General features: G+C 35.1%; 1 protein-coding gene across 6 annotated transcripts in view; it reads right to left on the reverse strand.

Annotated features, from left to right (window-relative positions):
- ZNF148 (zinc finger protein 148) overlaps window positions 1–23,722 on the reverse strand; it is a 122,582-nt gene that overhangs the window by 12,271 nt on the left and 86,589 nt on the right. For all 6 annotated transcript variants that reach the window (XM_087439735.1, XM_087439740.1, XM_087439739.1 and 3 more), the window contains one exon: window positions 23,258–23,341. In XM_087439735.1, the coding sequence (XP_087295861.1) occupies window positions 23,258–23,341 (84 nt within the window). The remainder of the gene's footprint in view (window positions 1–23,257; window positions 23,342–23,722) is intronic.

Raw genomic sequence — 23,722 nt, forward strand, 5'->3', positions numbered from 1 at the left:
CTTCTCATTTTTTTCCTCTTCCTCTCCATTTTTAACTAGTCATTCTAGAAATAAGACATTTTAAAATTTAAGTTTTTTCATTTAAGGATTCTTGTTTGTTTATGGATTAGGTAATGTACTTCATCACTCAAAAAAAAATCAAAACAATATAAAAATGTATACAGGAAGAAGTCTTTCTCCTATCTTTGGCCCTCCACAGGTACCTTTATTTGTTTGTGTGTGTTTCTTTCCACAGTTTCCTGACACAAGTGTAAGTTTCTTGACACAATAAATACATTTTATTTTTCCTTCTTTCTTATATGAAGTTAGCGTATTTCATTCACTGCTCTGCATCTTTTTTTTTTTCCTTCAGCAGCTTAGAGATCTGTAGAAAAAGAGCTACCTCATTCCTTCTGACAGCTGACATCTTTCACTGGTGGATAGATATACACACTACAATTTATTTAACCAGTCCCCTATTATTTCCAAACATTCCCTATTGTAAATAATATTGTAATGGATACCTTGTAAATACATTATTCATACATTTGCAGGTATATTTGTAGGATAAATTCTCAAATCCAGAATTTCTGGTCAAATAATAAATACATTTGTGATTCTGAAATACACTGCCCAATTGGTCTCCACAGGAGATGTTCACATGTATCCCCAGCAGCCACGTATGAGGACTGTTTCCCTATAATCTTGCCATACACACACCACGTCGTTCAACTTCCTGATGACTATAAACCTAATAGGTGAAAAAACAGCATCTCAGTATGAGATTGAGCCATTTTATATGTCATTTTCTGAGAACTGTCTGTGCATGTCTTTCACCTATTTTTTTACTAGTTTGCTCATCTTTTTCTTGATGATTTATAAGAGCTTTATTAAGGAAACTGGTCATTTGTATGAGTTCCAGGATTTTTTCCTTGCTCCCCCCCCGCCCCTTAACAGTAGGGGTGGAGTTGTTTGGCTACTATGGGTTTTAATTTTTATGCAGTTGAATTTATCAATCTTTTCTTTTATAGATATTAGATTTTGCATGTTATTTAGAAAAGACTTTCCCATTCCAATCTACCCACCCATATTTTCAATGACACATTTGTAGTTTCATCTTTTACATTAAACCTGATAAATCTGGAGTTCATCTTGAGGTAGAATGTGAGATACGGATAAAACTTTGTTTTTCCAGATGGCTATCCAGTTTTCCCAACACCATTTACTGAAAAGTTCAGCTTTTCTTGATCACACTTTTTATCACTTCATGATAATCATATACTAATAAGTTCCATGGGTCTATTTCTAGACCTTCTATTCTGTTGCACCAATCTGACCAAAATATTTTCATTATTAAGACTTCATAATATACTCTATCATCTGATAGGGCTATTCCCCCTCATTGTTCTTCTCTTCCTTTCCTTTTCTTTTCCTTTCATTGTTCAAACCTTTCTGGTTTGTCTTGTTCACTTTCCATATTACTTCAGAATTAGCTTGTCTAGTATCGGGGTGGGAGAGATGGGAAGCTGACCGAAATGTTTATGTTAATTTATAGAAAATTAATATCCTTTATGATGTTGACTCTTCTCACAGAAAAAAAAAGGGATAGGTCTCCCCACTTGGTCAAGTTTCACTTTGCATCCTCAATAGTGTTTTAACGATTTCCTCATATGGGATTTTCCACATTTCTTGTTGATACTGAAAAAAGGGTGTTTTCTTCTGTTATATCTTCTACTATAAGTGTGTACAGGCAAAGTGTATGGTTTTCTGTTATTTTAATGAATTTGCTAGTTTGCAGTAATTTTTTGGTTCCTCATGAGTTTTCCAAGTGTACAATAAACTTGCTTGCAAAATAGTTTTTTTATCTATAATATTTTTCTCTTATCTACTTTTGCTGGCTACTGTTCTCAAACATTATATTAAAATATATTGGTGATAAAGTGCTCTGTATCTTGTTTCCTGAATTTGGGTCTTTGATATGTTTCTTTTCTTTTTTTTTGAGGAAGATTAGCCCTGAGCTAACATCTGTTGCCAATTTTCCTCTATTTTTTTTTTTCTCCCCAAAGCCCCAGTACATAGCTTTGTATCATAGTTGTAGAGTTGTAGCTCTTCTATGTGGGACACCACCCAGCATGGCTCAATGAGTGGTGAGTAGGTCTGCGCCCAGGATCCCAACCGGCAAACCCCAGGCCGCCAAAGCAGAACATTCGAACTTAACCACTACGCCACCGGGCTGGCCTCTGCTATGTTTCTTGAACGGAAATGAAATGACTGACAAATATTTCCCTAAGCAAAATAAAAACTTAAATGAAATTCCTTTAGAAGAAAATTCCTTTATTGTTTTTCCCCTTGAGGGCGGAGCCCCTCTACTGGAAAAGTAAGCCAATCTATACAGCATTTAAGTGATTTTAAGATTAACAGGAAAAGCTTACTTGAAAAATACCAAGAACTTGCTAAATATTGTTTACAATTCAAGAAAGCAGTAACATGGTGAGAGAAAAACAATCTCAAGGTGCTCCACTAATGGTAATTTTCCAATACCAGAGGGGTCTGGAGATTCTCTTCTAATGGTTATCCACTAAGACCACAAATTTTCCCCACTGTGGTGTTTCTCCCTGGTAACTCTGACACTGCACACACTGAGCTGTTTATGGGTAAGAATTCTTACTATAATATATGGGCAATTATCAGGGTAAATTATATACAAGAAAGTGATAAGGGCATAAGATTTATGCATAAACTAGCTCAGTGTGGCATGACATATTAATCTGTTTTTTGGCAGTTTCGACTAACCCTCTTCTTCTTCTTCAAATCATTCCAATCTGGCTTCTGCACTTACTTCATCAAAATAGTTCTTGCAAATCACCTTCAGGTTAGCAAATACAACCAAATCTTTTCAGTTATCTTAGTGGACCTCTCAACAGCATTCAACTCAAGCGATCTCTTACTTTTTCTTTAAATTCACTTTTCCCTTGGCTTCCATGATATCCATGCTCCTTCAATCTCTCTGACTGCTCCTTCTCAGTGTTCTTTCCAGATCATTCTCCTCCGTCCAACCATGACATGTTTTGGTTCTTTAAGGTTTCTTCCTAAGCTTTTTCCTTTTCTCATTCTATATTATTTTTTCGGCAAGAAGGGAAGCATCTTTTTCCATAGCTTTAATTACTCCCAAATCTGAGCTCCAGAACCACACACCCAAACTGCCTACTCAACATACCACTTCTATGACACTTAGGGATCTCAAACACATCATATCCCACACTAAACTTGTGATCTTCAACCCACAGCTTAGTCCTTCTCTACAATCTCTATTTACATGAATGGCACTCCCATCCATCTAGTCTTGCAAGCCAGAGGCCTGCACAACTTTTCTCTTCTTTATCCCCTCTCCATATTCAACCAGTTAACAGGTCCTACTAAAATACCTGTCAAATCTGCCCACTTCTTTCTGTTCCCCACTGTTATCACCCAAGTTCAAGATACTATCATCCCCTGGCCTGGACTATTATATAATATCCTCCTAATAGCAGTCTCTCTGGGATCCACTCTCATCTCCTTCCAATTCCACAACACTGCTAGATTTTGTTAATGTAAGTAAATCTGATCATGTTTAAAGCCTATGGATGGTCTTCCACTGTTCTTAGGATAAAAAACAAAAAACTGGGTCTTCTACCATCTGGCCCCTGCCTTTCGCTTATATCTGATCTTTCTTCACAATTCCCCCCTTACTTTCTGAGCTCTAGTCAAAGTGGCCTCCTTTCAATTCCTAGAAGTGGCATGCTTCTTCTCTCCTCTGGGATAATTTTCTCCTAAAATTCCTCCCCTAAACCAATTCTTTGTTATGAGAGTGAATGTAAAGTGCTTTACACTCAAGGAATGGTATCTACTATTCTTATTAATCAGAATTAAAGTGGCAATTTTTTACATAATGAAGTCTTCATAAAATCTAGGCCAAAAACATTTATGTTGATACCTATGACAAAGTTCACATGAGCTGGTAATACATACTTGACAACAGAAGGGATTGTCCGTCTTTAATAAGTCATAAAAAAAGGCAGACATAACAAAATTTACAAGTATACACACTACTATGAGAAGTACTGTAAGTACTGAAGAGCACAGCTTCTAGAGCCAGACTAGTTGGGTTTTAATGCTGATCGCAGCATTTCTCAACTGTGAGAAACTGAGCATGTTATTTAAACTCTTAAGACTTGATATTCTTATCTGTAAAATGGAAATATTAACAAAACATACCTTGGAACCAAATGTTAAAGGAGATAAACCTGTGTCAAGTAATTTAAGAACAAAGCCTAGCACATTTTAATAGCTCAATAAATGTCAGCTATTAAAAATACAAATGAAGAGATTGATGATAAATGATTATCATTATATTTACATATTGATTTATTTATAAATAACCCAGTGACTGGTCTATATATCCCAAATAAAAATGTCCTTAAGCTAAACAATAAATTTGGGAAAAGGGGAAACAAGAAGGATTACTGAAATAAATACATGGACCAGTAATCACACACCCAGGAACGTGCTTTAAACCTGCAGAGAATATAAGAAATATAAGAATATCTTTGGCATACAGTCCTTCTAGGAGGTTAGAGAGATCGTTTGTCAGTCTAAGAAGAACCCGTATATTATGCAGGAAACTATTCTATAGGAAATCATCTGAGACTAAACCATAACCCATGAAGTATAAATTAGGTTATTAAATAAAAACTGTGAAGCTGCACAGTAACATGAAGACATGTCAGTTAAATCAAACCGGCAAAAAACCCAAAAGGCCTTAAGTTAACTAATGAAAGAAGTAATTTTTATGGGTAGCAAAATTTTTAAAACCCACCTTTCTAGTAGTATAGAATGTTTTTCTCTCCCTAGAATGGAGGTCAGGGAGAAACTTCAACTCCTGTATTTTAAACTTTAGAAACACTGGCAATTTTTGCCCATTGTAAAAAATAACAGGTTGGGGTCACCACCTCCCCAATAAAAGAAAATGAAGAAAGTTCTTTCATTTTTTCTGCATTTTTCTTTTCTTTTGTAAAGCTATGAAATTACACATTTACGCTGTAATTTTTTAAGTGGTCTAGTTTCCTCAGGAGGAAATAGCAAATGATAGGTGGGGAACTGTTTCTTGGCTTCTATAGATTAGGTTTTAGATTTCCACTTTAGGAGACAGATAACACTGAAAAATGATCAACTACTTCTCATAAGAGCAACATCCCAGGCAAACCCTATTCAGAATTTTAAAGATTTGAGAGTTGGTCTAGGAATCATATGTGAAAAAAAACCAACACTGCCCTAATTCTGAAAATAAGCTGAACGCCATATAATCACAGGAATTTCCACATCTCATTTTTCTACCAGCCAACATACGCAGCCAATACACAACCGGTACTAATAGCTAAGCATACTAATACTAAGTAATTGATGTTCCAACGATGGCACCTAGGCAGAACAAGACCTCAATTAAAGTAATATGAATTAATGGAAATGCCATCTAAACGTGACATATGTAACTATTTTTTAATTATTTAAAAAAAACTAATTCAGGATATCACACAAGTCTATCTTCTACAGATATGGTTTTAAAATTAGTAAAATGACTGAATATATGGGTATCAGTGTGCCACTACAAAAATGTTAGAATTCCAAAATGTAAAACAGATTTAAAACAACAGTCAGCTAAGTAAACACCATCCTGACTTGTAAACATTTTAAGTTAGTCCATCTGTTTTTGAACTTAATATAAAACTCCAATTTTCAGCTACCTCTTGAAAACAAGTGCTCTGAAATAAAAGATCAACAGTGAAGACTACAGGTTAAGCACATAAGAGGGGTATCAACTCAACTGACTCTATACTGAATTCCCTATATTGCATCTCATAAAAAGAAACCCGTCATCAGCTTATTTTCTTTCTTATTTATGGCGTTGTCTTCATATAAGACTAGACAAATGGACACTAGCTTTCTTCCCCCTTTATTTTTTTTTAATTAACTAGAGTATCAAAAGATGAAGGACTATTCTCTCAAAAACATACTCTTTTCATCACTAAAATCCTTTTTCCTAATCAGGGTCCTTTGACTTTTTGCCCAGCCTCACAATTGTTTCTATTATTCTGTCACAATAAAATGATTTGCCTTTTTACATTAATTGCAACCTACACTTTCATTTCATGTATAATGCATTTGAGTAATATGGTGTAGATGCTCTAATCTGAGCAAGGAGCTTAACAGAACTTTCATGTCACGAATCCAGATAGTCTGACTCAGAGTCAGTGACAATTTCAGCAGCTATCCTTTCTGAATTCAGCTGTCAATTAAACAGCTAAAGATAATGAACAGGCACTACAGGTTCTAGGAACACGGCATGAAGTGGTCTGCTACAAGCACTCTGTTTTTTGAAGTGTCATCTTAAAAATGCAGGTGAAGTATGCCTCCCAACCTAGAATACCTATCTTATTTATGTCTTTATCTTACAATTTTATTGAGCACCTACTATGGGTCAAGCACTTGCTGGACACTTACATTTAAATCAACTCTATTCTTGTCAATTACATAAATTATCCCATTCACCAGGCTAGGAAACTTTTGCCCAAAATCACAGTGCAAATAAATCAGGCCCAGGAATGAACGCTCGTGATCTTCTTTCACCTCCAGGAAAGCCACTTCAGCACCAAATTCATCTCCCTCACGGTTCACCTCACAGCAATCCCAAACTGTGGACCAACAATATATCAAGTCTTACTCTAGGCTTTCATCGATTCGTTTAGCAAGTACTAAGTGTTTGACAGTGTCTGGAAATCACAGGAAACGTCCAGGAAAATGACAGCAACCGAATGGTTGGAACCTAGGTTTTCTATTTTTTTTTTAAACTATTTGACTATTTGATAAGTCTTCACAAATGAATACACCTTTAAAAGCCTCACCACAATCGAGACAATGAATTTATCTAAAACCACAGTTTCCTGTTACTCTATATAATCTCATCCTCCTGCCCCTCTCTGTCATTCCCTCCCCCCTTCTCTAGGCAACCAATTATCAGCTGTCCGTCCCTATAGTTTATCTTAATTATTATTATAAATATTTTCAAACACACACAAAAGCAGAGAAGAGTAAAAAGAGCCTTCATGTACCCATCACTCAGCTTTAATATTATCAGTACTAGGCAAATTTTTTTTCATCTAACTCTTTCCATTCTTTCTTCCTTTCTTTCTTATTTTAATCAAGTAAACTTTTTACTAGAGTATAACAGTCATAGAGAAAAGTAAACAAATCGTAATTATAGCTCACTGAATTTTCACAAAGTCCACTGACTCATTTAACCAGCAGCCATAATCAAGAAATAGAACATTACCAGCATTTCCTGAAGCCTCACCTGGTCACTAATCTCTCAGAGATAACCACTATCCACACTTCCAACACCAGAGATTAGTTTTGCCTTCTAATGAACTGTTTATTATGGAAATTTTAAAGCATATAAAAAAGTACACGGAAGGTACCCTCGCCATGTTTTTAAAACAATTATTGAAACGTAATATACCTACACAAAAGTATGCAAAACATAAACGCAGTGTGATGAATTTTCTCAAAGTGAACAAATCTTTGTAATCAGTATCCCAACCAAAAAACAAAGAGCACTGCAGAAGCACTTCTACCTGCTCTCCATCGGTAATCACAATCTTGATTTCTAACACATTAGTCATTTTGTCTCGTTTATGAACTTCACATGAATGGAGTCACAGTATGTATTCTTTTGTGTCTGGCTTCTTTCATTCAATGTTATGCTTTTAAGATTTATCCACAACGTGGTGTCTAGTATTCCATCACATGAAGGTACTACAATTTATTCATCCAACTCGCAATGGAAATCTGGGTTGTTCACAGTTTCTGGCCATTAATAAACAATGCTGCTTTAACATTCTTGTACATGTCTTTTGGTGAATATATGTAGACTACATAAGCACACAACTAGAAGTGAAAATGACAAATCATAGTGCAGCCTTGGTACAGAAAGTTTCCTAAAAGGGTTGTGCCAATTTACATACCCACCAGCAGTATATAAGAGTCTCAATTGTTCCACATCCTTGCAAGTACTTTGTATGGCCTGTATTTTTCATTTCAGCCATTCTAGGGTGTGTGCAAGTGGTATCAGACTGCAATCTTAGGTAATTTTCCTGATGACTAATTGAGTACCCTTTCATATGTTTACTAATTGTTTGGATATCCTTTTTTTGTTGTGTGGTAAGTATCTGTTCAAGCATTCTGCACACTTTTCCATTAGCTTGTCTTTTCCTAGCTAGATTAGTAGGAATTCTGTATATATTTGTTGAGCTTAGTTTTCACTTTCTTAATGGTGTCTTTAATGAAGAAAAGGTCTTAATGTCAATGTAACTCAATCTATCAATTTTTTCTATTATGACTAGCATTTTCTATATCCCAGTTGAGAAAGGTTATGTCTTTTTCTGTGTTTTCATGTTTTTTTCCCTGATGTTTACTGATGTGTTCCATTTCACTTTCTCTTTTACTGCCTCTATTCTTCCATTAACCTATATGTTATGTTCTTTCTATCAGTTATCCTATTTTTTTGTTATAGAATTTTCATTTGCTTCTTCTTTCTAGACCACAATTCTCTGGTAAATTCTCCATCTTTTCATCTATTTTCTGTACCTTTTCTACTATTTTCTTAAACATATTAGTCACACTTTAAATTTTAAAGCCCTTCTCTGATAACTCTAATACCTGGATCACCTGAGAGTTTTTATTATCTACTTTTTTCTCCTGCCTTTCTGTGATTCTGTCCTATAACTTGATATGCACTGCCATTTTTGACTGAATGCAAAACACTGTCTATGAAAAATTACAGAGGCTCTGGAAGATGTTATCTTCCTTTAAAGATGTTATCTTCCTCTTTCTTCTGAGCACGTAGTATGGAGGCTGATAACCTAAATTCCCAAAGTTGGCTGATTAAGCCAACTTGAGGCTGGGTTATTTTTGCAAGCCCAAGACTATGGCTTTACAAAACAAGACATGTGTCTTCTTCTCCCCATTTCCTGCCTACTCTCAAAAAATGCTCAGTGACAAGCAAACTGCCTCAGTGCTTTAAAACTTAATACTTGGTACCAAAAACTATAATACTTTTACAATAGTATTTCTAAAATTTTATATAACCTATACTCTCTAATAGCATCAGGTCTCTATGAATTTCTTTATGTACCTTTGGGTTATTCAATGTGAATGAGGGTCTTCTTATGGAGATTGCACCATTAATTTAACACATAATGTGATAACAGCATTTTAACTGTTGCAAGCAGAGAATGAATCTGATAAATTACATTCTATATAATTAGACTATAAACACAAATAAGTCATATACTAAAACTATTTTCCAAAGGTAATTTATTTTTCATATGATGTAAGTTAAATTCTTTCAGTGCTTTAGTTTGGTACTAAACACTTACTTATGTGAAATATACAGTTCAATCAGTTTTTTAGATAATAGATGTAATGTAAGAATATTTACATTACTTACTGAATAGAAAAAATTATTCATATTGTTCTTTGAAATATATAATAAAACTTATGCTCCATACTTAATAGGCAGAAAAATGAAGCCTAATATTTTTGACAAATTTTTGGTTTTGGATTTCTGCATATTTCAGAAAATACTTACATTAATGTAAATTCATTACCATTTGATTCTTTATTTTGCATTACAGTTATAAATACAAAGTTAATATTACATGCAAAAATGAAATTAAATGTGTCATTATCTTGGAAAATAGAAAGAGGTCTTTCAAGAAAACAATGCTTTCCTATCAATTTGCAAAAATAAGTCTACGGGAAAAAACTGCAAATCATATCTGATACATAAATAAATATATAAATAATACTCAAAACTCAAAAAGAAAACAATCCAATTTTTTCAAATGGGCAAAAGAACTGAAGAGACACTTTACTCCCCCTCCCCAAATAATATGTACATATACACGCAGATGGCAAATAAACAAATGAAAAGATGCACAATATTTTTGGTCCGTAGGGAAATGCATATTAAAACCACAGTGAGATACTAATACACATCTATTAGAATGGCTACAATAAGGAAATCTGACAATGTCAAGTGCTGTAAGGACGCAGATCAACTGGAACTCTCATAAGTTACTACCGGAATGCAAAATAGTACAGTCACTTTGGACAACAGCTTGGTGGTTTATTATAAAGTTAAATATACACTTACCATATGACTCAGCAACTCCACTCCTAGGTAGTTTCCCATATGAAGTGAAAATATGTTCACAAAAAAGCTGTATGCAATTTTTTACAGCAAATGTTTATAGAAGCTTTATTCATAATCACTCAAAACTGGAAACAATCCAAATATGCCTCCATTGGAGAATGGATGAACCAACCGTGGCATATCCATACAATAAAATACCGCTTGGCAATAAAAAAGAATGAATTACTGATGCATCAAGAACATGGATGACTCTCAAATGCACTATGATAAGTAGAAGAAGCCAGACTCAAGAGGCTACATACCATAAGATTCAATTCATATGATATTCTGGAAGAGGCAAAACTATAGAGATAGAAAAACATAGTGCTTGCCACAGGATGGGGGTAGGGGAGGGGCTGACCTGAAAAAGACATGGGAGAGCCAACCCTGACGGCCTAGTGGTTAAAGTTCTATGTGCTCCACTTCGGTGGCCTGGGTTCGGTTCGTGGGCGCGGAACCACACAACTCATCTGTCACTAGCCATGCTGTGAGAGCAGCTCAAACAGAAGAACCAGAAGAACTTACAACTATACACACAGCTATGTACCGGGGCTCTGGGCAGGGGGAAGAGAAGAAAAAGGAGGAAGATAGGCAACAGACGTTAGCTTAGGGCGAATCTTTCCCTGCAAAAAAAGAAAAAGACATGGAATTTCGGGGAATGACAGAACTGTTCTATATCTTCATTGTGGTGGTGGTTACACAAATGTATATGTTTACACATTTGTATACACCGTCTATGCATATGTAGTATACATCGTGTATACACTAAAAATTGTAAAGTTTATTGTATGTAAATTATACCTTAATTTAATGAAAAAAAAAAAAAGAAGCTGAAGTCAATAAAACATATTTCCCTTAAAATGAAAAAGATAATGAAAATTTAATCTATATAAAACACTGGAAAAATCCTCAACTATTTTGCAAAATAAAATAAATCACTATTAGCCCAGCTTCCTCCAAAAGATCAAAACTTTCCAACTCATGGGTGAACAGACATGGTACTAAGAACTTATTCAAGTTCTCCTTTGATTATTTCAATTTTCTCAGTGAAATAGGAAGCAGGCAATCAGCTAAAAGTGAGAGGGTAGGATGAAATGTTGGCGGTTTATGGAAAGGAGGAAGTATGAAACATTTGTTTGGGAGAAAGGTTGGCAAGCTTTTTCAGTAAAAGATCAGGTAGTAAATATTTTAGACTTTGAGGGTCATACAGTCTTTGTCACAATTATTCAACTCTGCTATTGTAGGGAGAAAATGGCCATAGACATTACATAAAGGAATGGGTATGGCTATGTTCCAATAAAATTTTAATTACAATAACAGGCAGCAGTGGAACTGGCCCATGGGCTGAACTATGGAACCTATCTGGATGAATGGAAGACTGAATGGACTAAGGAAAAAACGATTTCCAGTAGGCATTAAAGGCCCACAAAGTTTAAAGTGACCCTAATTCAGCATAACTTTGTTTTATTCCAGAGACAGAAAGAGTTATACTTCCCAAAGTTGTAATTTAGCCAAGTGAGTATACTATGTAAGAGAGAGAGCAAGGGGTATGAGTACAAGCAAGGGAGTGATTATGACAGATGATGACAGAATTTAAAATGGGTAAGGAAAGTGATAAAGATTGGGGAAAAACAGGGAATAGTGAAAAGGAGGCAGAATCACTGGATTGTAGGTCCCTTTGGAGACAAAAGATTGTTGAAAACTAAGTACTAAAAGGCGTGAGCAAGAATGATAGGAGGCAGTGCTTGGAAAATGAGAAATTGACATTATTAAGAGACTGAAGGTTGGTAACCACCAGTCTAAGTATGACCAAGAATGAGGTAGAATGAATGACAAGATCACCAACAAAGCAGAGGTCTAAGAACTGAGAGAGTAGGACATGCAAAGAATCAATTTTGACAGGGGTCGGCAAACTTTTTCTATAAATGGCCAGACAGTAAATACATTAAGCTTCATGGGCAAAGAGGTAAAATCAAGAATATTGTATAACAAGAGAAAAAAATGTCCACAAATTTTTATTGATGAAATTCAAAATATAATGATAATAATGATGATAACAATATAATTTTTCACCATACAGAGGCACTAATGAGAAGACTGGAATTATTTTTTTTATGAGAGGAGGTAGCATTTCATTGAATTGGGGTTCAAAGTTAGTGTTTCCCATCAACAAAGTCGATTGCAAATATTTATTTGCTAATGCTGATCCGCAATGAGAGTTTATGTATTCTATCTTTGAAATCGTCTTGTCCCAAAGATAGGTACTGATATCAATCCATGAAAATATAATTTTAATTAAGAATTATTTGCCACTTGGAAGGCATTTATAGAATTCTATTAGATTCTTTTCTTGATGTTTGCCTTTTAGCATGTCATTACATTGCCGATTAATTGCTTTCAGCTGAAGATTAGGTGGAGTTAGTTTAACGGATTTTGAAATATGGAAATTTCCTTTGCACTTCCATTAAGGTCCAAAAACTAATGAAAGTATAGTTTGAACTTGGAAAATACATCTACCCACATTTGTGTGGAAATGGAGATTTTGCTTCTTGTAACTTGTAACAACATGGGAAGTGTATACAGCAGCATTTTGTGATTCAACAACATTAGCAGCTGTCAAAATGACTACCACACAAGTTTCACTATAAGCATTGTTGTCCCCTTGTAACATTAGGTTGAATTTACTAAGAAACATTTTCAAGGCTTCAGTAAAATCCAAAGCCATTCTTCAGCATTCAATAATAGTGGTTGAGAGTGGCTCCTCCCAGTCAGAAAAATTTTAACCTTGGCTCTCCACTCAAAAACTCCCAATAAAACTCTACTAATTCTAAGATATGAAATTGTTGTATAGTGGGATAAGTCAGGATATTCAGCTTTTATATCAGACAAAAATTCACAGAACACATAATGGTTAAAATCACTAAAGCAAATGAAGTTTGCTTGTTGACACTACTGGTTCAATGACAAGTAATATACTCAAATATTTTCCACAAAGTACTGTTCATGTAATATAATGAAACAGCCATAAGCTTTAAATGCTGTACATTTTCTCAAGCTTTGTAAATTAGTCCACTTAAACTTTTTTCTGCTGCACACATATTTCTCCCACCATCAGTTGTAACAGAGTGTAGCAGAGTCCACTTCAGATTATATTTAAATAATGTTTTCTCATGTATTCTTTTTAAGAAAAAAAAAAAGCTTTATTGAGACATAATTCACATACCCATGCAATTCAACCATTTTAAGTGTGTAATTCCATTTTGAAAATATTCTTGCTTATAGTTGTTCTACAGAGGCTAATTCTTCACTCATTTCAAACTTGGCATTATCTCTTTCAATAAATAACTGTAGTATTGGTAACATCTGTCAACTCATCAAGAGCCAAGGAAACCACTTTTAGTCATTTGCCTTGTTTTTTAACTATTGATGTTGCTCCATTTATGACTTTGTTCCACAATAAAAGCTTAAAAACCATTACTCTATACTAGTTTCACTTCTTTAGTTCCCTCTGTTTAAACTGTTACTAAACTTCATCTGTATTTATTCTTCCTTTGAAATGTCTTATCATATCCATTTCATTCAATTTCTAGTCTTTAGAGGCCGGCCCGGTGGCGTAGCGGTTAAGTTCGCACGCTCCACTTCGGTGTCCCGGGGTTGGCAGGTTTGGATCCCGGGCACGGACGGACGTACCGCTTGTCAAGCCACGCTGTGGCAGCGTCCCATATAAAGTAGAGGAAGACGGGCACAGATGTTAGCCCAGGGCCAATCTTCCTCAGCAAAAAGAGGAGGCTTGGCATCAGACGTTAGCTCAGGGCTAATCTTACTCACAAAAACAAACAATAATTTCTAGTCTTTTACGTCTTGTTCATAAGTTCAGGCCCTCATCACTTTGCTAGAGTATGATAGTGGCATTCCTAAGAAATCTCATTATAAAAGCAATTGTTTCAATGAGGGAGAAAAAAAGAAAAATGGATTAGTTTCAAAAGTTGCTTTCCTGCAGTGGAAAAAAATTTTTAATAGCTAATTAATTATTCTAAAACTCAAACACTGCTGAGCAAATAAATCCGGACTGTTACAGAAATAGCAGCTTCAACTCTCAATTCAGCACAATAACGATTTAATGTAAACTTTAAGTTTAAAAAAAATATTCAGGAACATATTTACCATTCAAGAACTATCATCCAAAATGTAAAAAAATGCAAATGTAACAGCTTAGAAATACAAAATATCACATGAAATACAAAGGGAGAAATGACCAAAAATGCTGTTATTCTGCTAAAATAGTCTGTTACACTGTCTATTTCTTGGCTGCAGTCTTTTCCTTTTTAATGTCATAAAAAGCCTATGTAACATCAGTTAGCCACTGAGCCAATTCTCCTACTTAATAATAATCTAGAAGTTTCGGTAACTAAACAGCACCAAGCAATGTTTTTGGTAGGTAGCCTCTACCCCTCCGCAACAACCATTCTCTTCTCCACCCTTGCCTAGCGTCTCATCTCCTTAATAACAGCCCCTCAGATGTCTCCTGCCCAGTCCCTAATATTTACGCCCATGGCTTCTGCACAAGCGAAACCCTTGCATTTATCACTGAGGCTTAACATTTTAAAATAATACCTTTCATTCCAGGTTCCCATGAGCCCATTGTCCATTTTCCTCCAATTCTTACATAAAAAAAATAAAATGTCTTAAGAACAGTCCGATTTTTCTATAGGGATACAGTTAGACCTTTTCAAGACTCTAGAGTTACAGGTGATCAGATGCCATGTCCCTCCCCTCTATCCAATGATAAAGAACTAAAAGGTAGATGAAGCCAGCAAGAACATAACTGACGGATTTTGAAAGATGAAGAGAATTCTTCCATTATATAAGCACAATATGCCTATACAGAATAATATGTCACTTCCAACAACAGCAGTAAATATGTTGCTCTTTTTGTCTTGGCATTCATTTTATTTTTTCACAATTACATTTGTCTTTTTAAACTCTACATAATCTAGAATCTGGTCAGTTTCCCAAGGTAATTAAGACTAAATATATTTTCTAGAATAATTAAAAATGCACACTGAAGTTCTTGCTTAGCAGCCCTTCTTGAAGCACCCTTGAAAGTCAAAATCAAAACAGATAATTCAAAGTAGGTAAAAAAGAATCAATTAAGTCCAGTAAAGAATTTACAGAGGGATGAAAACATATGGGGAAAAAACCCAATAAACTTAGTTTGCCTATCAGCTTTTTTACACAGCTCTGAAGAGGAGGCAACATAGAGTTCTACAGGATATAAAAAATAGGAGGGACTTGCATCAATGATCAAAAACAGCAAACAGCATAAAAGCAGATGAAGCTGGATAGATAAACAACTATCTAGTACTACATTAGGATGTCAAGCATATGACCTACATTTGCTTCTTAACAGCATAAATGAAGCTGAACTCTCTCCAAAAAACCTACAGAAGAGCAAAACAAGTTACAAAACAGGTAGAAGCTGTTATTATTACTGTGACTGCTGCCAAAGGATGTCAAGCCACTTTCATAAAATTCAAATGGGGGCTGAAAATAATAATGATATTTAAGTATTTTTAAAAAATAGAAACTCTTCAGAGATAAGACCTAACGATCTTAAAAGTATCCAGAAAAATAAGGATGAATGACTTTGATAAGTAAATTACGATTGCCCTAAATATTCTAAATCCTATTTCTTCATCATGACTGTGTCCAAATCAGACAGTATATTTTGTCAGCCACTCTTCTGCCAAAAACCCAAATAAAATATACAAATTCTGAGCCTAAGTTTCTTTTTTTTTTTTTGTGAAGAAGATCAGCCCTGAGCTAACATCCGTGCTAATCCTCCTCTTTTTGCTGAGGAAGATCGGCTCTGAGCTAACACCTATTGCCAATCCTCCTCCTTTTTTTTTCCCCAAAGCCCCAGCAGATAGTTGTATGTCATAGTTGCACATCCTTCTAGTTGCTGTATGTGGGACGTGGCCTCAGCATGGCCGGAGCAGCAGTGCGTCAGTGCGCGCCCGGGATCCGAACCCGGGCCACCAGTAGCGGAGCGCGTGCACTTAACCGATAAGCCATGGGGCCGGCCCTCTGAGCCTAAGTTTCATTAAAACTCTGTCAGTCAAATGAAAAACTTTATCAACAAATAAAAAATTCTGTTGTCAGCCAGTCTAGATATCTGAAAACTCGATGAATTCAAGATTTGAAAGGCATGAATGTCGGTCATCCACTCAACTGGGTTCTGGAACAAGAAGTGGTAGCAACTGTCAAAAAGGCAGCTTCAAATATTGCAGAATCTCGAAAGTCTCCAAGTGTTTGAATTCAAGGAAGTAATTGGGTATTTTTCCAAAAGAATATGGTGTGAAAGCGTTGATAAAACAAAGCGACAAAAAACATTAGATCTAGACTCAACTGTCTTAATGCTTCATCCTCTGGAGAATGTAAAATAATTGGGGGAGGGGGGGACAGGGCAGAACCCATATTAAAGGAAAGCAAACTAAGAAATGAAAGAGTAGAGAAACTTATCTTGTTCTAGACCAATCATGTTTTCTAAAGTAACTGAAAATGATTAAAAAAAGAAAAACCAAAACATCAAAAACAGGAAACTACCGTGAAGTACCTTAAAAAAAAGTAGGAAGTTCTATGTGTTAAGTTAAATTGGGGGAGTGCTTTTTCAGCTCTTTTTCTGAAAATCTGTGCATCCTCTACCATTGAAAAATGAAAAGGATCTGAAGTCCAGAAAACATAACTTTCTTTGTTACACTGTAATAGTGGTTTCCAAGTTTTGCCCACTTCTCATAAACTGGTCAAAACCGATGTATTACATTCCTTGCAGCTGAACAACGGTGTTTCATTTGTTTAAAAACATTTGATACCTAAAAGTAAACTTGATTAATAAGTGTGCAATTATCTACTAAATTATAATTTTTCATTTCAGTTATAAACAGTTAACAAAAACAACACATGGGCCAAATTTCCAGGTCTCTTCACAAAACAATAATATTCTTCCAACATGGCAGTTAAATGTCCTGGTATTTTATAATGCTTACAGGATAAATGTGATACTCCTTAGCTTGGCATCAAGCTATACTGACAATATACTTCTAAAATCAAGCTTTCTCGTCTTAGCTCCTCATCCCTACTCTACTCACTCCCTCCTGCTCTACTCAGAACGGTCATTTACATGTTGTCCATCTTGCCTTTGTTCATTCCATACTAGCTGGCATTTTCTTTTACTCCTACATCCATAGACTTCATTTCAGGCAGCATACCCAATTACCCACAAGCAGTACGTAAGGCCAGGTCCGAGAGTGGCTCTGCTTTTACCTGAACAAAATAAAAACCTCCATTCCATGTTCAAAACCAAAAGTTTTTGTCAACTCAAAAGTGTCTTGGTGCTTGATCTACCCTTTCAACTGCACAGCAGTTAAGGGCATAAACTTTGAAGACCTGGACTGTGTCATTAACCAGCTGTGCACACTGAGACAAGTTACTTAACCATTTTGACCCTTGTTCCCCTATCTGTAAAAAAGGAATAATAGTACCCTCTTCGAAGCACTGCTGTGAGGATAAAGTGAGATAATTTATGTATATTTATGTATTGTGTTTAATACAGTCCTTGGCAGAGAAGAGGTACTCAATATATTTATTTGACAGTATTATTAGGTCTATGATAATGATGAATTTTTAGGAATTTCTAGCTTTTTAACTATTGTGAAGTACCTGCCTCCTTCTGGTTCTTTTAAACTAGCATATCTGACACACTGCTTGTCCTGTTAGCCAGCATCTGCAATTGTCCTTGATGTCTGCTCGTCTGTCTGATTTTTAACTTGCTAACTCTCTGTGTGTTTCTGAATTGATTATCCGTGTATCTGTTTACCTAATCTTGCCCAAAGATTCCCAACTTAGTATACCCCAGATTTTTCTCCTGGTCCTGGCCTCCATCTTGCTTCTGCTTTACGACTTATAGTTCCTGTGATGACACTTGACTCCCATGTAACACATGGACTACAAAGTCTAAATCTAACTCACAGGGCCATTTAAGTTCCACCTCTTCCATGAGGCCACCAATCTGATCCTTACTGGTCTATTTCATCTGCACTTCTACAGCGCAGCTTGTACCACTTGCAATAGGATTCGTCAAATTGTGAGTCACACGATTTATATGTTCATTCAATGATTATGCATCAATAAGAATGAGACAACTTCAAGAGATTTCCAATTTGTTAAACAAGAGACTTGTCAAAACAAATGGTAAGCAATTTTTTTTTTTACTATAGACACTATAAACTAACAAAGAACATTTTATGTAGATGTGAGGGGGAGGGATACTCACATACACACAAAATATATAGACCTAATTGAAAACTAGGCAATTTTCATTATAAAGCCTCTGATTCTCCATATTTCAGTTCTAAGACATAATGTTAAAATGGAGTTAATTTTCTTGATGACTTCTCCTATCGCCCCAAAACAAAAAACCTTTAAAAAGTATGGTATACGTTTTTATATACATGTAGGTACGTGTGTGTGTGTGTGTGTGTATGATTTCTTTAGATCTTTACTGAGATGTTTTGTTAGATAGTGTTAAGCTTTTATACATGTTATCAAATCTTTTAGTGTGAATTATTAACAGTTTTGCAGAGGAAAAAAAAATCTGGTTTCTGAAAGCTTTGTTAAACCAGAGAATGTCAGTCACAGCAATCTGTACTTCCCTGCTTAATCCTTCTTGGTAAGCTCTGTCCATGCTAGTGCTGTCTGGCTTCAGCAATCATAATGCCAGGAGCTCACAGTGCAGACAACATGCTCAGGAGCACAAACACAACTCAGCTCCTTCATCTTCACAAATAAGAGTTAAACTCTAACTAGGTCTGTAACATTTTCTTTTCATAAGATTTCTCTATTATACCTAATAAACTATAAATTAGGGCTTCAAAATAATGAGAGGAAAACTGAAATTTTTATTAATAACTGAGCCACACTGAAGGAAATACGAATGTTGAGCTATAACTTAGTCAAGGGTGAATCAACATTCTCTCTGACTCCACCCCACTAGCCCAACTGGTTTAAAAAAATAATAATGCTATTATTCAGCTATTTAATATGCTTGTGAACAAAAGTCACGGTCAAGAAGAAAAGAAGATCAACATATGTTTTCAGGCGTGACGAATGCTAGCTTAGAAGACAGGTTTTCCAGTGTTTCTTACTACATTTGTATCTATAGAACTGTATATATTCAAGAACTAAAGCTTTAAATTAAAAAAGAACTTTAGGGAAAAAGAAACCTAATGAATATGCATAATTCTTAATGATTTAGTTTATTTTCAAAATCTCTTTTATTTTGGGAGGAAAACCATTTGAAATGAAAAATAAATTATGAAAACTACCACAACTATAAAAAGCAACCATAATTTGCTATAACAGTCATAATATCAGGATAGGTATCCTGTGGCTTATGATTTAAAGGAATTTAGAAAATTGTTATAAAATTAAAATAAAATATTGAAAATTGTACTTATGTTCAAGTCCACACCACTCCCACCCACCCACCATGGCAATAAGACTGACATTTCCTTAGAGTAAGGGGTGACACGGTGACTAGAAAAGAACACAACTGGATATATGTCATTCTAACATTTATTCTATACATGCATTTGAAAATGCAAAAGAAAAGGCACCTTAGATAAAATCACCTGATCACACAGTAAATGTGCCGATTTACCATGACGACCAATGTTTAACCTTGGAATGTAACTGAGCAGTAATTCTGACCTAAACAAAATGATCAATTAGGATTATCATCTTCGACCTTGGTGTCAAGTCCTCACCTTCTCTCCAATATCCTCAAGCATACCATAAGTAAAGGATCCACAACACATTCACAAAAAAGATATAAATCTCCCATAATTGACAAAAATAGTAGTCCCAAGGATATTTGCATTTTCACAGTTTTCAATGGCTTAGGCTAAAGGAATAAAGCTTTAACCAGAATTTCAGGGATCAGCCTCTGGATGAAAAACTACTCCTCACTAAAATGGTATTTCATAGGCTAGTGCAAATTCAGGAAACAGGATTAAGTCACAGCCTGTCTAGCTGAGCTTAAAATTTTTCTATTTGAAAACCAAATCAAGCTAGGTTCTTGGTTTTTAAAAGCCACAGAAGATTTCTTTATTGGTGGCAAGAGCAACCAACCAGGTAATGATTTTTAACCATACTGCAAATGGAGCAGAGAACGGGCTTGGGGGCTGGGAGACTGGAGGAGACAGTACAATGAGACCTAGAAGGATGAGGGAGGCTAAAAGGAAAACAGAGCCTGTAAGAACTGGTAGTTCTCACCACACAACCTTTGAGGATCAGTTGATAGGTGACTCATTACCTTCTCAACAATTTAAAAATGGACCAACATATGCAAAATCTTTTTTACTGCCATAAATATTTCAATGCATTCTTCTAAACTAAGAGCCTACAGAGAGAGAAAGCCTTGACTTGGACAAACTTTAAGGCACTAACCCCCTGCAAAAATAAAAGTGATTTAAAACATGAAAAAAAGAACAGTAAGGACAGAATAATAAATGATGGAGAATATATTTGTGGTTCTAAATATATTTTCCCAGATAAGTATAGCTTATAGGTATAATGATTACAAGATAAAAATCTTACTGTCTCCAGAGAGAGTCTATAAAAACTATCAAGAAAATGAAGTAAAGAAGGAAAATCTATTCCCCTATAACAGTTCCACATGGAGGGTGGGAGTGAGGGAGACAATGCGGCGAAACTGAGTCTCTCTTGAAAAGAAACTTTCATCTGTTAAGGAATCATAGTGACTGGTTTGTCCTGATTCCTCTCAATTCCTTATCTTCTTGTAAATGTATTCTCTATAACATGAGAACTCCAGTCTTTGCTTCCACCCCTTTTGGATGTTACTAAACCCATGGGAAGGCTTAGCCATAACTGGCTTAGTGGCAGAGCAAGAAAAACTCAAAAAGGCCAAAAGACATTGTTCAGCTTCTGGTCCCATTCTGCATAGTCAGTGATTTCACACGTGTACTGGAGTCACAGAGACCTGAGCTGAAATCTTGGCTCCACCATATAGTAGATTATAAAATTCAGAAAGGTTTCTTACCTTTTGTGTGCTTCCTACTACTTCCTCATCTAAAAATTGGGGATACTAATAGCTCCGTTCTTTCAAGATTAATGTGAGGACTAAATGGGATATTTAAAAAAACATTTAGCACAATATCTGGTCTTAGTGACTTCTCAATAAATGTTAACTACCCATTATAACCTGTTTAAATCCAAGATAGCCCATGGCCTAGTGTGGTTCTTTTTCCAAACAGTGAGATCACAGGATTGTGATCAGCACTTTAAAAAAGAATTTACTAGAACAGACTAGAAAATAGCAGAGTGCAATAAGGTTAAGTATTGTTTTGAAAATCTTTTTTTCAGATACACACACACATACTCTTAATTGAGCCTCCTGTAGTTTCTGTGTTGCCTTCCCTATGTGACCTTCAACAGACAGCACATCTGGCTCTTTCTCAGCGTACAACAGCATTTTGTATGAAATTCAACAACACTTATTACACTGTGCTTGTTTATATATGTGTCTCTCCCATTAGAATGTAAACTCCAAGGAAATTGTCTTACATTATCTCTGTATTTCTGGTCCCTGAAAAACACTCATGGCTCAGTAAATTTTTGTTGAACTAATGAATAAATCATCAAAATCTAATAGGTTAAAAACACACAAAAATAAACTTAACTGCTTTCATTTATCATTATCTGATCAGGTTTTATTATTGTATAGAAATTTAAATTTAGCTATAAGTCACATAAAATCAATAAAGCTGTTCTTTCTCCCAAAGCGCCTAGTATACTTCTTCCCATCTGGAAGTGATGAATGAAGGTTTACTTAATGAGTGGTGTGCATAATGATCTTTGAAAAGGAAAACATCAAAGCATACAGATGTGCTGCACAGTTGAAGTTTTATTTAAAGAGACCAGCCACATTCATGCTTCTTTGTTCGGGGAAACAAAGTTTAGGAAAGTTATTAGGCAGAGAAGGTTGCTTCCTCTAAATTACAAACTGTCCAGGGACTCCCTTTCGCAGGTACTGCAGGTATCATGAGAACATCTAAATAACAACACTGGAGAGGTATTTGCTTGAGTACTTAAATAGAGAAATATGAAGAACATTTATATTTTTAATATTCATATAATAAATTATCACCATCATCCTCGATTCTATTTAAATGTAAGAAAGTTAAGCAAATTCACCACCTCTGCTTTTTTCCATCACAAAAAGGCAAAACACTGGAAAGAAATTCTAAAAAAAACACTTTTCACGATGCTTAGAGACATAAAAAGTCAAACGTCGACAGTCTACTAAATCAAGGTTACATATAAAATTGGGTTTTACATTTGCCAAAAACTAAAATAAATGTTCTCTGTAAAATGAGACAACTTCTTAAGGTATATAGGTTCCTTTATAGTGATCTTCCGAAATATTTGTTTCTAAATCATTAACAACTTGACTGAAAAACTGGAAATTTCCAACTTATTAAGATTACAACTCTCTTGATATATTAAACTATATATATCAAATAAGGAAAAAGAAGAGTGGTATCGCTATCTTAGGGCCCGGCATTTTGCTTTCTCCCCCAGACCAATCAATGTGAACGAGAATTTTACCTACTCAAACTTGTTTAACATCTAAAGAAACAGTTATTTCACAAAAACTTCCTTTTGCACTTTAAACATATTTTAAGTTATTATGAGACTCCATTTCAAAGTAATTTATTGGGCTTGGACATTAAAGCCAAGTCTTAACAGTTAACACTGATTTATTGAAGAAGGAAAAAGATGAGCTGTGATATATACTCTTAAGAAACAAAACTGATGAAAGTGGCAACAGGCAGTTGCTATTTATTAAAAATTCTTCCCTATATTTGAAATAGTAATTTTAATGACCCTAGTAAGGGTGGCAACACTCACCAGTATGAATCTTCTCATGTCTCTGTAGCAGGTACTTCTGTATGAAACGCATGTCACATTGACTACATTGAAATGGTTTTTCGCCTTAAAATAATTTCACATCCACAAATTAGTTACTGGATAAAACACAGTTTATAGTTACTATTTCTGAGGAAAGAAATCCAAGAAGCCCAAATTCTGGAAATTCCAAATTATCCATACAAATTTTTTATACTATACATTAACTTAACAGAATTTTATTTCCTCTCAATTTTTTCCCCAAGATTTTAAAATTCATATTCTCATAATCACACAAAAACGAGATTAAATCTGATCAATATCCTTCAAGGAAAATAAAGAAATAAAACAATTTAAAATAGAATTCAAAAATCATGAGGCTAGAAAGGACTCCACAGGTTATCTAGTGTGTCTTAAACATCTCTTCCTTCTTCCTTTCATCTGGAGGAAGATGCACCCACCTTGTTC

The sequence above is a fragment of the Ceratotherium simum genome, chromosome 15 (assembly GCF_057802395.1).
Source record: "Ceratotherium simum simum isolate JZ-2026a chromosome 15, ASM5780239v1, whole genome shotgun sequence".
Lineage (NCBI taxonomy): Eukaryota > Metazoa > Chordata > Mammalia > Perissodactyla > Rhinocerotidae > Ceratotherium > Ceratotherium simum.